Source organism: Poecilia latipinna, unplaced genomic scaffold (assembly GCF_001443285.1).
Source record: "Poecilia latipinna isolate Pla-1442-1.1 unplaced genomic scaffold, P_latipinna-1.0 Scaffold4084, whole genome shotgun sequence".
Classification (NCBI taxonomy): Eukaryota; Metazoa; Chordata; class Actinopteri; order Cyprinodontiformes; family Poeciliidae; genus Poecilia; species Poecilia latipinna.
In genome coordinates this window covers 12013-30805 of record NW_015116700.1, presented here as the reverse complement: position 1 = coordinate 30805, position 18793 = coordinate 12013, and the positions used below count along the sequence as shown (strand labels likewise).

At 37.9% G+C, this 18793-nt stretch overlaps 3 protein-coding genes across 4 annotated transcripts; 2 read left to right on the top strand and 1 right to left on the bottom strand.

The window, feature by feature from the left end:
- Window positions 1-516: 516 nt before the first annotated feature.
- Window positions 517-4973, top strand: LOC106942163 (RILP-like protein 1; the record flags this gene model as incomplete). The annotated part of the gene is made up of 7 exons (XM_015025372.1): window positions 517-731; window positions 1628-1749; window positions 1831-2106; window positions 2992-3177; window positions 3454-3596; window positions 3684-3782; window positions 3989-4973. Coding segments are annotated over 7 exons (1135 nt in total), but the record flags the coding sequence as incomplete, so codon positions are not given.
- Window positions 4974-5067: 94 nt separating this feature from the next.
- On the top strand, window positions 5068-9177 carry LOC106942164 (RILP-like protein 2). 2 transcript variants are annotated; one of them, XM_015025373.1, is made up of 4 exons: window positions 5068-5860; window positions 5938-6092; window positions 7360-7470; window positions 8677-9176. In XM_015025373.1, exons 1-4 carry the CDS (start codon window positions 5561-5563, stop codon window positions 8696-8698), a joined length of 588 nt encoding a protein of 195 aa, XP_014880859.1. In that variant the 5' UTR covers window positions 5068-5560; the 3' UTR covers window positions 8699-9176. The 2 variants fall into 2 exon arrangements, with proteins under 2 accessions (XP_014880859.1, XP_014880860.1); XM_015025374.1 differs by having other exon boundaries at window positions 5145-5860; window positions 5941-6092; window positions 8677-9177.
- Window positions 9178-9774: 597 nt separating this feature from the next.
- LOC106942166 (N-lysine methyltransferase SETD8-like) lies at window positions 9775-15859 on the bottom strand. The gene is made up of 9 exons (XM_015025375.1): window positions 15459-15859; window positions 14474-14564; window positions 12900-13003; window positions 11806-11953; window positions 11108-11306; window positions 10935-11022; window positions 10772-10831; window positions 10446-10636; window positions 9775-10364 (listed from the first exon to the last, which is right to left on the bottom strand). Exons 1-9 carry the CDS (start codon window positions 15735-15737, stop codon window positions 10154-10156), a joined length of 1371 nt encoding a protein of 456 aa, XP_014880861.1. The 5' UTR covers window positions 15738-15859; the 3' UTR covers window positions 9775-10153.
- Between the last annotated feature and the right edge of the window lie 2934 nt (window positions 15860-18793).

The window sequence follows — 18793 nt, the reverse complement described above, 5'->3', positions numbered from 1 at the left end:
GATATCATTTAATGTTTTTTTTTTGTTTGTTGATTTTTTTTTCTTTTTTACAAAATGAAAACCTGATAAGCTCAACATCTATTAACATTCAGCCCCCAGGAATCGACTCACTCTTGCTCTCATTAATGGTGTTTTTCAGGCATGTCCAGCTTGAACATCTGGAGACCGATCTTTGTTAACAATTACTGCAAGTAGCTACTGCTCTGTTAGATTTAACAAAGGGCATTTTTGAACGTAAATTTAATTTTGGACTTTGACTGGATAGAAGTTGAAAATAAACCATTCAACTCTGGCCACAGTTCAGTGCACTAACCTCAATGGCCTGTATTTATATTTATTCATATTCACAATAACTCTCTGACGGGCACTTTTGCCTCTGGTGAAGAAAAGCATCCCCACCTCACGATGAAACTTTTACACAAATAATCTGCTGTTTGATAAATGTTCACATTTTCATTTAAACAAAGGTGGGACGTTTGTTTCGCTGCTGACTTAGATCCAGACCCTGCTCTGAAGAAAGGCAGCAAACCAAAACCATGCTAAACAGATTCACTCGGCTGTCATATCTTCTGTGGCTCAGGAATTGGAGCAGGTGGAAGATGTATGGAGGGGAGAAGTCCAGGACCTGCTGTCTCAGATCACTCAGCTTCAGGCAGAGAACAAGAGGCTGCTGGTGAGCCTCTCGCTGAAAGAGTCCCCCGTCACAGAGGAGGACCTACAGAAACACGAAGGTGGGTGCATCTTTCTGATTGATTATTAGCCATGTTGTAATCACTGCAGAGAAAACGCAGTTCATTATGCTCATGCAAATACAAACATAACATGAGATATCAGCTCAAATTCTATATTGATTCTTCCCTACTGTTAATCACTCGGGCATAAAAACCCAATAAACTCAAAGGATGAACCAGTGTCGCATTGAACATTGAACCTGTTAAACTGTTCATGTGTTTAAGGTAGTTTTTTTCATGACTCGGCCTTTTAGTTGCCCTCAATTTGTCCCCTTTTCTGTCACAACACTGCACAATTTAGTGTTGCGGTAAGGTTAATAAAAAGTAAACTGAAAATTAGCAAACAAGCAAAAAAGTTAGAAAAAGACTTTTAAAAAATCTTCGCAAAGCTACATAAAAATACACGTTTGTAAGTTGACCTCAAAGTAGGTCAGTCGGGAGCTTGGAAAGGAGACTATTTTTGAAGCAGACCAAAATATATCTCTTGTGTGAGACTCTTGGTGCGTGCAGCTGTACTTACAGTCTGAGCTGCAGCCCTCACACAAACTCAAACACTCGCTAATGGATTTGTGCACTTAAATAAATTAGTTCTGCATGACTAGATTACCGTGCCCGCTGATGCATTAGTTTTCTTAATGGTGTATGAAATGATATCATTGTACAAGGAAATCTAAGCAAGCCTTAAATAGATCGGATATTAAAAAATGGAAATAAGCATTTTAGCATCTTATAATGTGTTTACTGCATGAAAATAGGCGTTTGGAGGTTTGTTTCTACTTGAACTTTACATGCTGTCTGTCTGATAACACATCTGTAAAAAAAAAAAAAAAAAGAGATTTTTCTGTGTGGATTAATTATTGTGGCTCTCATATCACTGACGACGTCTTCCTTATTAGCACAAACGTCTGAGAAAGAAAGCCAAGTGATACAGAAGCTAAAAGACCTGGCGGATAAACAGAGAGACGAAATCCGTGCGAAAGACCACGAGCTAACGCTAAGAAACGAAGATGTTGAAGCGGTCAGGATTTGATCTTCAGTCAAAACATGTCAACGCCATCTCTGACATGAACTAAAGTGGCTTTAACTCTCTCAAAAACAGCTCCAGCTGCAGCAGCATCGGCTCATCAGGATCAACCAGGACCTTCTACACAGGACCGGACTGATGGAGGCTCAGGGCAAGACGCTGATCCAGCAGAGAGCTGAGCTGGAGGCCTCTGCCCAGGCACAGCAGCAGGAGTATGCAGCGCTGCAGCTGGAGGTCAGGAGACTGACAAAGGAGCTCCAGGAGAAGGAACTAGAAAGAGAACTTGTAGAGATAGAATCCCCTCTGGGAACAAGATCTGGGAACTCTTCACCAACGTCGGCACCAATGACGGTAAGAAGTGTGTCGGGCTGCTTGTGATGCACTAAGATAAAATGACATGTAGCAGCTGTAAAGGAGGAGGAAAAATTTAAACGATTTTCTAAATCATTTCCTAATCAAAATATGACAAGTGTGGCATGTTTATGTGTAATCCCAGATTACCCTGGTACACTAAAATACATTCTTGTTGAGCCACCTTACTAGAAAATAGGGTCCAATTTCAATCTCAGTATAAATCCAGCCATTCTGTGAAGACCTTGGAGGTTTTTTAGAGGACATTAGTGAACAAACGTCATCAAGAGGACCAAGAAACACAGCAGACAGGTCGGGGAGAAAGTTGGAAAAAAGTTTAAGGCAGGGTTAGTTCAAAATTTTCTCCCTACCATGTGGAGGAAAGCTTGTACAGCACATTACCCTGGACACGTCCCAACAGTGAAACATGGTGGTGGCAGCATTATATCGTGGAGAAGCATTTTTTCAGCAGGGAAAAGAAAACAGATCAAAGCTGAGTGTGTGCTGAGTTGGCCCAGTCAAAGTCTAGATCTAAATGCAATTGAGAATCCGCAGCAACTTTTGAAAACTGCAGTTCAGACGTCACACTCTACATTCAGCTTGAGCTTTTGCACAAAGAAGAATGAACAAAATTTTCAGTCACTTGATGAGCAAGACTGGCTGAAGTAAAACACCACGAGACATGCAGTTTGCAGCAACAGGTGGTTCTACAAAAGACTGTTTTTTATTTAAAATCATGCATCATCTTCCTCCCACTCAGCTACTTTGTCACATAAAATATGATGAAAATACGTGATTGTTTGTGGTTAAAATGAGACCAAATGTGAAAACATCCACTGTGTTTTGCCAAGCTCTGTAAATGGCTGGTCTTTGTCCCGAATCCAGGCTGCAGAAACCATTCTTTCTGACTCTGTCAAACCGCGTTCTGTGTGGGTGGAGTGTGGAGGGGATCCTGGCTTCATGGCAAAGTGCCTCGAGTGTGACAAGAGCCTCTCACTTCTGTCAACAACAGCAAACAGAAAGAATGTGGGAGACCTTACTAAAGAAGAAAACACTGCAGCACATGTTCTGGTAAGAGCTTGTTTCAATAGACTGCATGCTGCTGATAGAAATGATTTCTACATCCCATTTATTGCTAATCAGCTGTCTCAAATTACCTTTTCCACCACTAGCTTTCAGCAACATAGGCCTTCTTTTGAGCATAGCAAATCATTTACCATCACCGTGACAACCAGGTTATCATTTTCCCTGCTTGGCTGCCCAGAGGCCCACTCAGCCACCGGCTTTGTTACTGCTGTTGATGCAAGAGAACAGCTGAATGTGTGTTTTTTTTTCTTTTTACTGTAGACTCAGTCAGCTCCTGCAGAGTCTGAGGATGAGGCAGACAAACCTCGTTTCACCTTGCAGGAGCTGCAGGATGTCCTGCAGGAGAAGAACGAACTCAAAGCCCAGGTGTTCATGCTCCAGGAAGAGTTGGCGTATTACAAGAGGTAGGATTTGATTTGAATTCTCTCACTCTGGCTTCTGTTAAAAAGGCATTGGCACTGGAATGTAATGAAACATCTATTTTGCTTCAGTGAGGACTTGGAAGACGACACCAGCCCTAGTGACTCTACCACAAATACCCCATCACAGCTGACTTCAGCCGATCAGCCTGAATCAGGAATAAGACGGCTGTAAGTAAAGAGATCAGTACTTCTTTTTTTTTTTCTTCCACCACCTGATTCAAGGTTTTTAATGCCCATTTTTGCTTTTAATATCAACAAAGGAATTTGCAATAATAGTAACGCAGCCATAAAAACTCACTGAAACTCTTTCAATGTATTTTTGTGTTTTCTTCTTCAACACTCCTCAACCTGTTGTCCATTTTCTATCTGGACAGGATCTTCACTGCCATAATGCCCATGGTGGCTGCCGGTTTAATCACAGACGATCCCACGTTGTTGCCAATAAGAAGACTTGTTTCCTTTGTATGACTTGTCTTTTAAAGGAAATGTTCATCTCGACACAAAGAGCTGATTTAACAGCAGAAATTATTCTAAGCTAATCCTATGTTGTGTTCATACTAGACATGGGCCGATTAGAGAATCTTGTATTATAGTAATAATCAAGCACAATCAGAAATGTCAAAGATATTGTGATTGCTTTTATGTTAAACAAAAAAGTAATAAGTTTTACTGCTGTTGTTTAAGCAATATAGCTGGCTGATTTGCAGTGCGCAGTAACATGTGCGAAAGGAGAGCATTACATTTTTTATGTTCCTTACAGCTGGAGAAAACTCAAGCACTTTTTATGCACTTTTTATGACATATTATTGAGGGATTTAATTCAGAAATGAGGAATGACAAAAAATGTTCCTACATTTGAAGCCATGAGTTTTTAAAATCTCTGGATGCCTTGATGTTGATAACCAACCCCTGCCTATTCATTTTATTTACATCAGTGTGAATTAACGGGCCTGTTTTTATATGTTTTACTTATGGCCAGACTGGCAAGAGCTTTAAATGAATCCAAATAGTCCAAATACAGGACAACTGAGGAGTTCTTTGAAAATAATGAGAATTTGTGAATAGTTTTTTGGGGTTTTTTTTTTTAGTTGTTTTTAGCTTTGCAGGGTTAGGGTCTGAATTATGCAAAAACTGTGCCTTTACAAGTTACTTGGACATTAAGGGAGATTTATGTTTTTAAAGTCATAGTGTGTATATTAATCTGTGTGAAAAGTGTTTTTACTCAGAGAAGCCACAGCCTTACTGCTTTATTATTAATAATTATGCAACAAATTTGCTGTGGATAGCATCATGTGTCTGCTGAGCAGTACATGTAAAATTGTGTTACTTGTGATTAAAGTAATAAAAGTTTATTTTTGCTATTTTGCATGTGTGTGTCTATTGAATATAAACATTGATTCTGAAAAGCACTACAGGATCATGGCGCCCTTGATGTTTTGTACATTTCAGAGACTAGCAGTGTTTAGTGTGGAGAAGCAATTTTCTGTTCTTGAAATTCCTGACTGGATCTTTTCACCCTGACAAATGGAGAAGGCAATAAAAGTTGTAAACATTTAATCACGTGATCTATCACTTGATCCTGACAGTTCTGGGTGTCACGAAGAACAGATGACCAGGACGAGCTTCCTAGTTTTCCTTTAAATCTACGACCTCCCTTTACGCTTTGATCGTCTCCAAGTGAGCTGTCCTAACCGTAGACGATCTTTGAGCTCACCTGTCGCTAGGATACTCTTTGCCCTCCTCTGCTGCCACGCCATTGGAGGATGAGTGATGGGAGAGGGGGGTTGGGGCGGGTGGAAGTACTGCTCCGCTGGAAGTTTGTTACCTTCGTTTAGAAAATTAAAGTCTAAAACAGAGAGCAATCGCTGTGTTTGGAACTTTTTAGGTAGTCTGTTGTTTCAAAAGTGACTTTATTCCGTAATCTTAAGGAGTCCAGCCGTGTCGCGATGGAGTTTGGTGAAGAATCGTCGCCTGCTCTGGCCTTCGAGAAAAACGCTTTTGAGCTCACCGTCGAAGATGTGTATGACATTTCCTACGTGATCGGCCGAGATTTGTTAAAAATAAGCAGCACCGGTGAAGAAGTGTCGGATTTACAGTTCAGGATAGTCCGAGTCCTGGAAATGTTTGAAACGCTGGTGAACAAGTACAATCTGTCAGTGGAGGAGCTGAAAATGGAGCGGGACAACCTGAAGGCAGAGCTGGACAGGATCATCAGGGAGGGCTCTTCCTCCTCCGGACAGACCGGGGTGAGCTTCATCCTCCGGCTCAAGCTCTTGTCAGGGGGAGACGTGGAGAGGTTTTAACAATGTCTTCCTTGTCCCAGCAGCAAACTGTGGGAGCTAATCAACTGGTGGTGGACCTGAATGACCCCAACAGACCGCGCTTCACCATGCAGGAGCTGAAGGAGGTTCTGCAGGAGAGGAACCAGCTGAAGGCTCAGCTCATGGTGGCCCAAGAGGAGCTTCAGCTGTATAAGAGGTCCCCACACAGCCTGTTTTATTAAAACCTGATTTATCCGTCAAGCTGCTGGCACCGTTTCACCACTAATGCACAATAATGTTAATCAGTTATTGTTTATTTGCATTAGAAGCACCAGAAAGAGTTTGTTTTGCATGTAATCCCACACAGAGCATCAACAACCAAGACAACAGTTTTGTAAAACAAACCCGCTGCAAAAACTGGGATGAGATTCTCATTGTTTGATTACCTTGAAAAGAAATGACTCTTTTTAAGTGCATTTACACAAAATGTACCTAAAAACGAGGAAATGTTTTAATTCAAGTAAAAAAAAAAAAGCTATAAATGATGCTCAAAATTGCTAATATTTATAAATGATGTATTATTACAGCTATTACACTGTAATGAAAGAGCTGCTCATTATACTGAAACAGTGTAATTTGTAGAATGTTGCAAAACATCTCATGCAATATTTGATAGACTTTCATATGTATATTGATATGCATGTATACATATATTTGACCATTTGTGTCAACTCTGTCTGTCCTCCACTATGGCAGCAGCTTTACAAACATAAAGACTTCAGCTCATGAGGCTGGGACATCCTGGAGATGGCAATTTAAAGAGAAACTTGTCTGAAAGAGTTATCTTAGGTCCAAATTTTACACGTGCTTATTATATATTTTCAAAGTACTTGCTGTACAGAGGAGCACTATCCCTTTTTCCTATTTAAAAAAACTTATATAATCTTATATAATAGTCAGTCAGACTATCTGCAAAGGAAGAGCTAGCAGTGAGCAACTTAACAGACATGCTTCTTAGCTCTCCAACTTTAATTTCTAATGTAGTTCTCACACTTATTTCTAAAATCAACACTTTTTTTTAGACTTATGACTAAGAATCATTCTTAACTTTTAGATGGAAAACTGCCAAGCTTGTAGTTGTAATTTCCAACACTTTTGCTATATAGAGGGTTCCTATCATTTTTACAGAAAAGTTTTGAACTTCATTTAGTGATTCTGGACAAGTATGCAAAAAGTAAATAGCAATTTAGGGAAAGAAAGGGATAGGGCTAGGGTTTGTCTAAATGTTGTCATTTTTGCAGGTTTTGCAATTAAAGTCTGACCATAATACAAATATCTGCTGTAACCTTTTTATTGAAATGAGAGAAAAAAGACTGAATTCTGCTGAATAGTGTGAAATGTTTCAAGTTCCTCAACTTTGAACACTATTTTTAATTCAAAATTGCTGTACCATCTTTCCAAGTGACCATAAACTTCTTCTGCAGTGGGATTCTACCTCAATCTGAACCCACCATGGTTGACGTGGATCTGAGTACGCCGCCAGCCACAGAGGATAGTTCATCCACAGTAAATGAGAAGACAACCATAGGAAAACTGTAAGTTACAAAATGTTTAGATCTAAATAATAAATTAACTAATATAAACTTATTTTGAATGTCAGAAAGTTTTACTATCACAGGTAAAATGCAAGGAATTCAAAGTTGTTGTTTTTTTTTCCTCAGTCACATGATGCTGAGGTGAAGATAACAGGCAGATTATCCTTACAGCCGTTCTCCTGTGCGCTAATGCTGTACTTGTGACCCAGTGAAGTCATGCTGATGCAGAGAATGTTTGTGCGTGAGGAGTGAGTGAGGCTGGAAAATGTGTCCATCTTCTAAACTATTGTCGGTAATTACAAGCTACTCTGACTTGGATTGGAGCGCCTGTCAGCCATTAACCCACCGTTCCAGTGACGGGACTGCTATACATTTCTCCTAATGTTCCATAGTTTTCCCAAATGAAAATCCTGGATTTCTCAGTTTCTAGGATCGCCTTTAGGGGCCTTTAATATAAATGTATGTCCTTCCTAGGCCTTACTGCAGGCTTTTCTACAAGACAATATCAGGATATATTAAATTGTGATATTTTTGATGAAAACTGCAATATCAGTTTTGATTAACCCACATCGCTTAGATACATTTTCTTTCTTTATCATTCACCACTCTGTATGAGCTTTAGCATCTCTAACATCGTAGATCCTGTGTGTGAGTATTAAGGGCAGATAGAGTCCATCCTACTTTCCAAATACAATTTAGATATTTGATAGGGTTTTCACAACATGTCACAAATATTTTGTCATCATAATATCAGTGTGTTCAATGTTTATATTGCAAAGGACTGATTGGAGGAAAGTCACTGTTGGCTAATATATCCCAAGTGTTATGAACTTACATTTTTCATGGCAATGTAACATTTAGCCAACTAGTCAGAGTCTCACAGCAGCGGATGCTCACACGCTGGACACAAACAGCTTTATCCAAAATACTAGAGGCCAAAAAGTGATGGCTACAGATGGGGAAAAAGAATATAAGCACATATCACACAGATAGTTGATTGATGAATGGATGGAAGGATGATGGATTGATGTAAGGATGGGAGGATTTATATTTTCTAAACAATCGTTTGGAGAAAAAAATTCTGGAAACAAAAATGTTTATCCTTTTTCAGACAAGAAGAAAAAACTTACTTTCCCTGACTGTACAGGAACCATGACTGGTCACGCATGATAAACTAAACTGACTCTGGACTCTTTCTGTTTTTAGGTTTTCGTTCAGGAGAAAATGAGAGGAGTCCTTCTGATGATCTCTCTGTCTTGGAGGCAAATGGGATTTATCTGCACAATTTCTAACCACTTTTGTAATTATTGTTGTATACACATGTCAGTCTAACAATATTTTGTATAATTTTTAACCTAATATGATTTTAAGTATTACAATACTGGAGAAGCTGAACTATAAATAAGTTTAGGTAACTGGAAAGTGTTAAGTTAGAGTCATTCCCTGTTCAAGCATTTTTAAAACTGTGCTCATTTAAGTTTTGTCTTAAATCATGAAGTAAACAAATGGATCAAATATGGTCCCATAAAGTCAATCGTATCAACAAAACAATGCAGATTACATTTTTTTATGCTGGATTTTTGGGGCTATTTGCTATTGAAGTGTTGTAAATGTTGCCGGTTATGAAGAAACTAGGAAAAAATACCACTCAGACATAATGTGTGATATGCAAAGTAGCAATAAAAACAGGGTTGCTGATTGTTGACAGCCTGTCATTTCTTTCTTTTACACAGGACACGATTTTCTGTTTTTACAAATAAAATCTGCAGAATGGGTCATGCTTTTGTACCATGATCTCTTTACTTTGATACTCCATAGTACTGTTAAAATACTATATATTCACCTGTGTACAATTCAATCAATCTCAGTATAAATGCAGCTGTTTAAACACCCCTGAGGTCTGTTGTTCATATCTAGGATTATGATATTCATATATCTGACAAAAGTAATTTCTTTTTTCATCTAACCAACAAGTTTGTTTCTGAAAAAAAAAAAAAAAAAAAAAAAAAAACAAGACATGCAGCTGTCAAAAGATAAAAGTTTATTCTAAAAAAAAAATGTTATTCACAATTTCATTTGAAAGAATGTAATGTAAAAAAATATGTTTACTTTTACCAATAATCAGTGAAAATAGTTTATCAGCTTGACAGCAAACTTCCAGTTGCTGAGCATCTTATTTCATGTTTCCACTGGTATCTTATTTCAAGTCTTTGAGGTTGGAAGGTCTCTTTGCCATCACCCTAATGCACCAACATGTTAGTTAAAACCAAATGTTTACACTGAAGCTAAATCTGCCAGGGGTATAAATATTTTTTTGACTTAACTGTACAGAACCTGAATATCTAAACAGCAAACATCATGAGAAACCACAGAGTAATGAAGAAAATAAAGACAGCAGAGAATTTGCACGACACCCTGAAGATCATCATAAATGATCTTTAGTTTTTTTTCCTCATATCAAACTCAGGCTGTATTTCACTGTAGCCAAAACAGCATTCAATTAATTTAGAAAAGAAACTAAAAGAATAAAAGCACATCTTGCAGGAAAACAAACAAACAAAAAAACACTTCAAGTATTGAAGCTCACAGCTTCACTTCAGGCATGTTTTCAAAGAGTGTCATTTTATGTAAAGCTCACTTTTATAAAGACTGAGAACGACTCGTGTTCAGCATAATAAAACTCTCAGTATTTAAGCCAGGGGTGTGCAGAGATGGACTCTTTGCTCCGATCCCCGTAGTCATAGAGCAGTTCCTCCTCTGCCTTGATGTCCCTGGAGGCCACAAAGATCAGATGAGGTGTCCCATCGATGGGGTGGAGCCTCGTCTGGCAGTTCCCACTTTTACTGTGGTTCAACAGCCGTCCACGACGGTTCGTTTCTTTGGTAGCATCTATGCTGTAAAGCAAAGAAAGCAAAACGTTTTAAGCTTCGATAGACTGCAAGTCTTCTAGTTTTATTGGTGTTACTTCAACCTACCAGTAGGTTTTAGCCTGATACTGGAAGTAATACATGTAACAGCCTGTTTTAGGGTCCTCAGAATACTGGGCCTCTCTCTTTTTGGCCTCAGCCAGGTCCAGCAGGTCGCCATGGTACTCGACAACAAAATCTCCCTTTTTGAAACTCTTCCCAGCAAAGACTCCTCTTCCTTTTCCTTCTATGTGTTTGACCTGATGACATTCAAATCTCTGGCATTTATTTGGTCTGGCGAAATGTTAAACCGTTGTAAGAATTGTAATAATGTTTCTGCCAAACGGACATCTGAATGTAGTATTTGGTGAAAAAAAATAAAAGGGCCACATTACCTCCAGTCCTTCTTCGATGCCGTTCTTTAACAGGTCATCAATGTGTCTGTGTTCTTCACTCTTGACAGTCAGATCAAAGTTTTACTCAAAACTACTAATTTCAAAGTGACAGTTTCTCACCATCACTTAATAAAAGCAACCCCCCCCGCCCCCACATACAAACCTTTATCTCCGTTTTAGTTTTCCTGTTACTTCTCCTGATGGGAAAATAATCTGTGACTTTTCTGTTTTGAAGAGCTTTGTTCTCCATCCTGGAGAGAAAGACATTGTGATTGCTCAGCCAGCTGTGAAAGTGCATCAGCATCTTGGCAAGTAATGCGGACACAATGAACTCACTTTTTTGCTCCAAGCTTGCGGCGGCTGGCTTTACTCCGAGGCGTGGCCGATGGCACTGCAGGGCTACCATCTGATTCTGCGCTGGGCTCTTTTTGCTTTGGTTTGCCAGAGATTTGCTTTTTTGTCTCACTTTGACACGGCCCGTCTGGTTTCTGCTCTTTGGAGCTACAGCTCTTAGATTTTGCTTCATCGTTTGTGACTGACGTGAGAAGGAAAGAAGGATCAGAGAAGCTGCTTTAGAGAACATTGTAAAAGTATTCATAGTTCTTTTGATGTTTCTTAGATTTGATCACATTAATCAAACTTTAATTTATTTTATTGTAACTTTACGAGACGAACGAATGCAAGTGGAATGAAAACTATATTTGGGTTAAAAGTTTTTTTTTTTGTGTGTCATGCATTTGTATGTACAGCCACCCTGAGTAAATACTTTGTAAAACACTTTTCAACCAATGATGACCGCAATTCTTTTGGGGATATTGCTGAATGGACTGAATACAAATACACACCAAACATTTCAAATTTTCATTTGTAAAATAAACTGGAAAACAAACAAAAAAAAAACATAAATGCACAATTTTGATGTAAAAATACTTTTGTTGTAAAAAGACAAAGAATGCAAAAAAAGGTCAAGAGTTAAAAATAAGTTTGTCTTTTTGAAAGTGGTAATATTTCTCATTTGTCTCTGGGAAACTCACCTTGCTTCAGCTTTGACAGACCAGGATCAGTGGCATCAGAATCATTCCCCTCCAGGATGAGCATGCTGGAGCTGTCGCTCAGCGGGGACCTGGGTTTACCTGTACTGCGCAGACTCTGGACAACTGGATGTGTTTTATCAACAAATTCCTATAAAAGTGAATTTTCTTGGCATTAATCAGAAAAAAACCCAACAAAAAACATAAAGACCTAATAGGGCAAAAGAAATGCAATATTATACTTTGAATGGCAGATAAAAAAAGCCTTCTAACTGGCTGGGTTAAAAGAAAGCTGCTAGAATTAAAGACTCTTCTGCAACCAAATTAAACGTTCTGATTTACAAAATGGGTGTATTTTATATAATTCCTATTGACAGAGTCCCATTCGAACATCCATCTTACAGTATTTGACACAAGTCATTTTTATTAAATGTCTCTGTACATCATTTCTGCCTTAAATGTATGTGCAAACACATTAAAAACTAACAGTCCCCATAAAACTCAACCCTTTATCTTAATTATGACCACCCTTTCTCAGTATATCAAAAACACATTTCTAAGCTCAATGGGGGGCCCTGTGTGATAGACCAAAATTTGCATTCAACTTACATTAATCCACAGATTAGAAAATAAACTGGTTGTTCAGATTTGGAAAAACAACTTTCTGTTTTGAAACAAGGTCTGGAAATGCAAAGAACACATTCGCNTCTTTTTAAGCCATTTCTCGAATCCTCTCAAAACATGCTAAATCTATTAAAGGCCTTTCTATCAACTTAGGACACCAGCAGTCTTCAGAAACATAAAGTTACCTGCCTGGAAAACAAAGTGAACCAGTGACATTGTGTTAGCCTGGTCTGGAGCAAGCTAGCTGCACAGGATAAGTTACCATAGTAACTTATGTGCTACTGTCTTTGTGAAATTGAATCGGGGATTTAATCAGAGTATAAACCCTGCTGATTTGTGTAAACGTAAGCTTTATATTGTTTATGCCAGGACGAGGCATACGAGTATTTGGACGGCTTTTTGAAGTTTAATTTGCTTGCTATACGAGTTGACAAACGGGGGTGTGTGTAAAGCATAACATGCAGGAAACATACCTTGTTAATTTGTGGCTTGTTTTCCTTTGTCTCCGCTTGTGAGGTAGTTGTTTGTTCAGCAGTCTCACCTGTTTTTTTGTCCGTTTTCAGTCCATTTTTCTTCCCTTTATAAACATAAGAATATCCAAAAATAGCTATTCAAGTTTAATTCTCGAAAAACTATATAGAACAGTCGTAAATTTTACCGTAAATTCTTAAAAATAAACTGCGTTAAATTTGGGTTTCTCGTTTTAGTAAATATTTTGCTATAACCTACACAGGGTAGTTTTTATAGCACTCTTATCCGCTTTCTAGAAAATTTCACAGCTGCATTGTACAAATATCAACTAATGATAAAGTTAACCTTTTGCCATCCTCAGTTCCTAGAATATCGTACAAAAATAATGTTGTCCTCCGTGTCGCCGAGTTCTTCTGAGTTTAACTTTAATGTCGAAGAAATGTCAAACCACAGCGCCGTAACGTTACACAGTCGGCATGGAGGATTTAAAAATCCGTTTGCGATTCCCATTGGGTAATTTCATCAAAGAGGCGGGGCGCGTGCTTCAGAGCAGCTTCCCCATTGGTTGCAACTTCTGCTACGTCTATTCTACAACATATAAACATCTGTATGTTTTTACAATTCACAAAGCTATATTGCATGTTACTGATATAAAAATGTTGTTTCAAAAAGGAATGAAAAGTCAAATAAACACATACAAAAAATATATATATAAAAATACTAAAAATAATTGTCTTTTTTCTTGCCCACAAATGTAAACAATCAAAACAATTCCCACAAAAGAAAAAAAAAAATCACACAATATAAACCAATGTTTATATTGGTTATAAACATTTTGTGGTGATAGAATGTTGATAATCTGAAATCTAAACATTTTTAATGGGATTTTTGGGGAATAGGGTTTTACTGACACCTAGTGGAAGTAGATGGGAGTAGTACTGATAGATAAAAAAATGTAATCATTAGATCAATAACTGAGAAACTAAGAGAATAAAAATAACAGGATTTGTAATAAATTTTTCAGAAAGAATAAACTGTTTATTTCAAGATTACAATGGACTAGGGGTCCACCGATTGGAGTTTTCTGGCTGATCGCAGATTACTGATCTTTAAAAAGCCTCATCTGGCCGATGTCGCTAAATATAGCAAGAACGTAGCTCAGGTGGCAACAGTGGGGTGACTATTGTTAACTGCAAACATGCAGACATGACCTGGTGGGCTAATCTATCAGTCAACCCTCTCTCATATCAGAGCAACAGATGACAGTGGTTGATTTTTAGACATTTGCTGAGGCAAATAAGATCAGTGGATAAGACAGACTTCACATACAAGTATCAGCTGATCACAGATCTCCTAAAATTAAGAAGCTCGAGGTCAATAAATCAGCTGGCCAATAAATCGGTGCACCCCTACAATGGACTATCCACACTAACATTTTAAGCGGTGTCATCTCCAGGTTTATTGTCTACGGCCAAGGATTCTTTAAACAGTCTTTTCTTCTCCAAATTCTCATTCACTCTCTTCCGTTTTTCTTGTTTCCTCAACACAGATTCTTTCTTCTTCACCACCAACTCACTGAGTTCACCCTTATATGCCACATCAAGTTTCTCCCTCATTATATCCCGGGCACGCTTTCGGTTTATATCCACAGATCTGGTCTGATGACACTACAGGAGGAGTTGAATGAGAGAGAAACAGAAGTTATAAAACACAATTCCCAACTCTAGTTCCAAGTATTAAAGTACATATGTTTTCCAGCAATATATTCTAGATATTTCACATATTGTTGTACTTTGTCATTAAAAACTAGAGAGGACTGACAAAAATAACCGTTTGCTTTAAAACTTTCAACATATTTTTCTTATGACTATAAGATAATTTGTGGATTTTTCTTAATTTTAGGAACCCAGAACAATCAGTTGATAAAATGGCAGTTCTTTTCCTGGCTCCCTCTACCCTCTTTTTTTTTTTAAATGATCCACTTGGAGACATGCCTGTTGTAGTATAATCTGACCAATCACCACTAGAAACTTCAGCTCTAAAACATAAAAACATATATCACTCCTCACACTTACCTTTCTGCCTTTTTAAAATAATAATAATAAAATAATAAAATAATAATAATAATAATAATAATAATAATAACGAGCTTCCTCACAATACAAGCCTAGCATTTTAAGGTGTAGGACCTGTTTGAAAGCTTAGATAAAATATATTGATTCTATAAATTATTACTTAATTTAACCTAATGCAAGTGGATTAATAAGAGATTTTAAGTAATATTAACTGTGCTAAATAAATATGATCCTAAGTTTCTTAGGCACTATAATCCGAGGCAAGGATACATTTACTTACTGTAAAATGGGAATTATAATAAATGCTAGTTTTTAGAGAGACGTTTTATGCGTACTCTCGTATATTAAAATATCAGTGAAAATCAGAAATCTATTATCCACTGTTTATCACAACAACTGTAGTGCGGATTTAATTGACAGATAAAGTAAACCCTGACAGAAAACATAACAGCTAAGCCTTAAAAATTGGACAAATAGCAGAGCTACCTTCACTACAATCCCGGTGGGGATGTGTTTGAGAACTACACAGTTGCTGGTTTTGTTAGTAGCTTGTCCTCCTGGCCCGGATCCCCTCACGAACTGCTCTTCCAGCTCTTCCTCCAACAGGACTGGGAGATCAGGCAGGTCCTTCTTACCAAAAGCCACAACCCATGAGGGTGCAGGCGGGGTCAGACTGAGCAGCGGAGAGAGACCAGAAGTACTTCTCCACATGAACCGCCTGGATGCTCCCAGCAAGCTGCTGGTGAACGGGAGAAGGGATGACATCGCATTGCAATTTACACAATCAGCAGTAAAACTAAAAGTTTCCAGTTTCCAGACCGAAGAGGGGGCAGCCTCAAAACCTCACTGTGAAGCTCAACCTTCCGCTTTGTTTACTTTAATAGGCGTCCAATCAGCAGGCTTGCTTTTTTTCTTCGTTTCGACAATGAAGGTTTTGCTGACTCAATAGCACCACCGTGTGCTGAACAGTGGAACAAATCAAAATTGCAACATTAAAAATTTAAATTAAACAACAAAAAAATTTAGTTCAGTTTATTTATATAGCACGGCACGAATATATATCAAATGTAGTTTATGTAGAAATATATATAAATATATTCAAAGTCAAGTCCACATTCTAATACATTTCTGTTTCTAAAACAATGCAGTATTTTGACTTTGGCCATTTTGTCCACATGGGAAGAGTTTAGAAACTGTCCTAGGAAAACCCAGATGCAGGACACTGGCCTTTGAGGACAAATTGGACACCCATGGCCATCGTGGAAGGCCAAAATCAAGTCCCTGGAATAGTGCAGAGGAACACATGTACCAAATAAGGTCCTGAGGTCCCACAGTCAAAATGGGAAACTCCATCAAGAGTGGCTGACAGTGACAGAGATAAGATCCTGCTAGATTTTGGGATCCAGATTATAAACCAGAGATTACTGTCCAACTGGACATTGTGGTAATAGAGAAAAGGTAAAAGATGGGATTAATGATAGGTATTGTGCTTCTACGGAATACAGACCTCAACAAAAGAGACAAGAAGCTTGAAAAAAAAAAAAAAAAAAAAAAAAAAGGGCTGAAAGAAGAATAAACTATGGTATTGAAAGACAGGGAAAGCCTCAGTGGTGGCAGTGGTCATTGGAGGACTTTGACCTGTGACCTCTATACTGGGAGAGTGGTTTCTGCAGATTCAAGTAACAACCTCTGACATCTCTGTCTTGAGGAAAGCGGTCCTTGGAACAACAAAGGTGCACCAAGCCTCTAGTGGAGGACATCTACAGTGTCTTTTACAACAAATTTAAACATATAAACATCTATATAATGGCTGTAGTTATATGTTATTTAAAAAGTGTGCTGTTTATGTCGTATCATGTAATTTCATTATAGATGAGACATGTAAAGGATGAAAAAAAAATCTAATAAATGTACATTGCTATTCAGAAAATACATCCTGGATAAAAATAGCTCTCATTTTTTTTCCACATGCACATTAATGGACTGTGATGTAATGCTTCCTGTTCCTCACTGACAGTAACTAAAATTAGTAAATCAGGAAACAGGTCATCGGGAAAAGACAATCTGTTGCTGATGACCTGTGACGACATCTGTCTAACATGTGGAAAGGAAACTTACATTTTCATCTAATCTCTCAATTCAAATTGAATAAAAAAAACCTTTATTATACCCAAAGGAAAATTAAGTGTCATTGTAGCTCATTCATTTAAAGTCTTCAAAGAGTTATTGTAGATAGTGATGGCTGTTGGCAGGAAAGATCTCCTGTAGCGATCTGTACTACAGTGAATCAGAAGAAGCCTCTGACTGAAGATTCTCTGTTTTCCCATGGCAGACTCATGAAGAGGATAGTCCGGGTTGTCCATAGTTTTCTTGATTTTATGAAGAATCCTTCTTTGCATCTCCAGAGATCCCACAGTCACCCTAGAACAAAACCAGAACAGAACCAGCCTTCTCTATCAGGCTGTGGAGCCTTTTTAGATCCCTGGCTCTGATGCTGCTGCCCCAACAGATACACTCATGTTCACAGTGGTGCTCATTGAATCTTTATGAAATTAATACATTTAGTTTTTAATGTGAAAATTTTCTTGTGGACTACCAGTAGAGATTGAGCTTTATAAATAATTGCATTATTGAGATAAATGCAATTATCTCAATCATGTAGAATATTAAGGTGTGCCCAAGGTGTGTGTAGTGGTGTATGTGTCATTTTCTTTTAAGGAAATTTCTTTAAAAACTTTTTTAAAGCCGAAGGTGGCTTCCAGTAAAGGAAACAATAAAACAATCTGAACAAGAAACGCTTGCAAACTTTCAGTTGGTTTGAACAGCTGTATATTCACCTGTCAGTGGAGCTGGGAAAGTGGATGGGATGACCTGAGGGTCAAGAGCCCTACTATGGTTATACAGAAATAGAGCCAGTGGAAAAGAGGTCAAAATGAAGAGACAAACCAACACAGGCTGGTTCAACATAAAGCATTTGATTCTCTGATATACTGCAGTTGCATCCTGGACAACTAACAGACACAGAAAGATTTCCTACCTAAAATATTGCCTTCTATTTCCTCTCTTCCACGATTTCCTTAGACTTAAGGTAAATCCACATTATATGCAGAACCATTACCGAGATACACATCTTGATAAAGGTTTAATGACATAATAAAACTCTGATTGTTCTCTTTGGAATTTCACTTTCTTCTGCAATTTCCACCGGAAAAATTCAGTTTACATCATTCTCATTTTCGCAATAAAATGTAATTTTTTTCTTCTTTTTTAATTGTTAAACTATATTAGTGAGATTACAAATGGGTTAACTCTTGATTTAGTTCAGTATTTGTTTGGATACAAAATTTCACAATGCAATGCGTTGGGCTTCATCACAAACGATGCTTTCAGGACTCACCACTGTGAACCGGGTATGTTGCTCTTGTGGCCTTCAGGACTGGTTGTTGATAGGTAGGAACAAGGCTGATCAAATGTAATTCATGCAACTGAATTTGTAGTACATAAATAAATTAGAGGTAGCCTTACCATTAGCTGAAAATGTATTTGGCTAGATTTTTTAAATTAAGGTTAATAAATAATTTATTACATTACTGGACTTTTGGTAATTTCAGAAAATACGTGTCAACTTTGTGGTCTGGTTTCGACCAAAATATTTTATTGCCACCAGGGGGAGCGCTACGCTCAGGGCTTTGCAGATCGTTAAGTATGCATTATCGAAAGGCAAACGCCGAAAATCCTTTCAAAATAAAAATAAAATAATTTTCTTTTGTCGTTTTTCCTTGTGTTCTATAGATAGGGTCCTTTAGCATTTGAATTAGCAA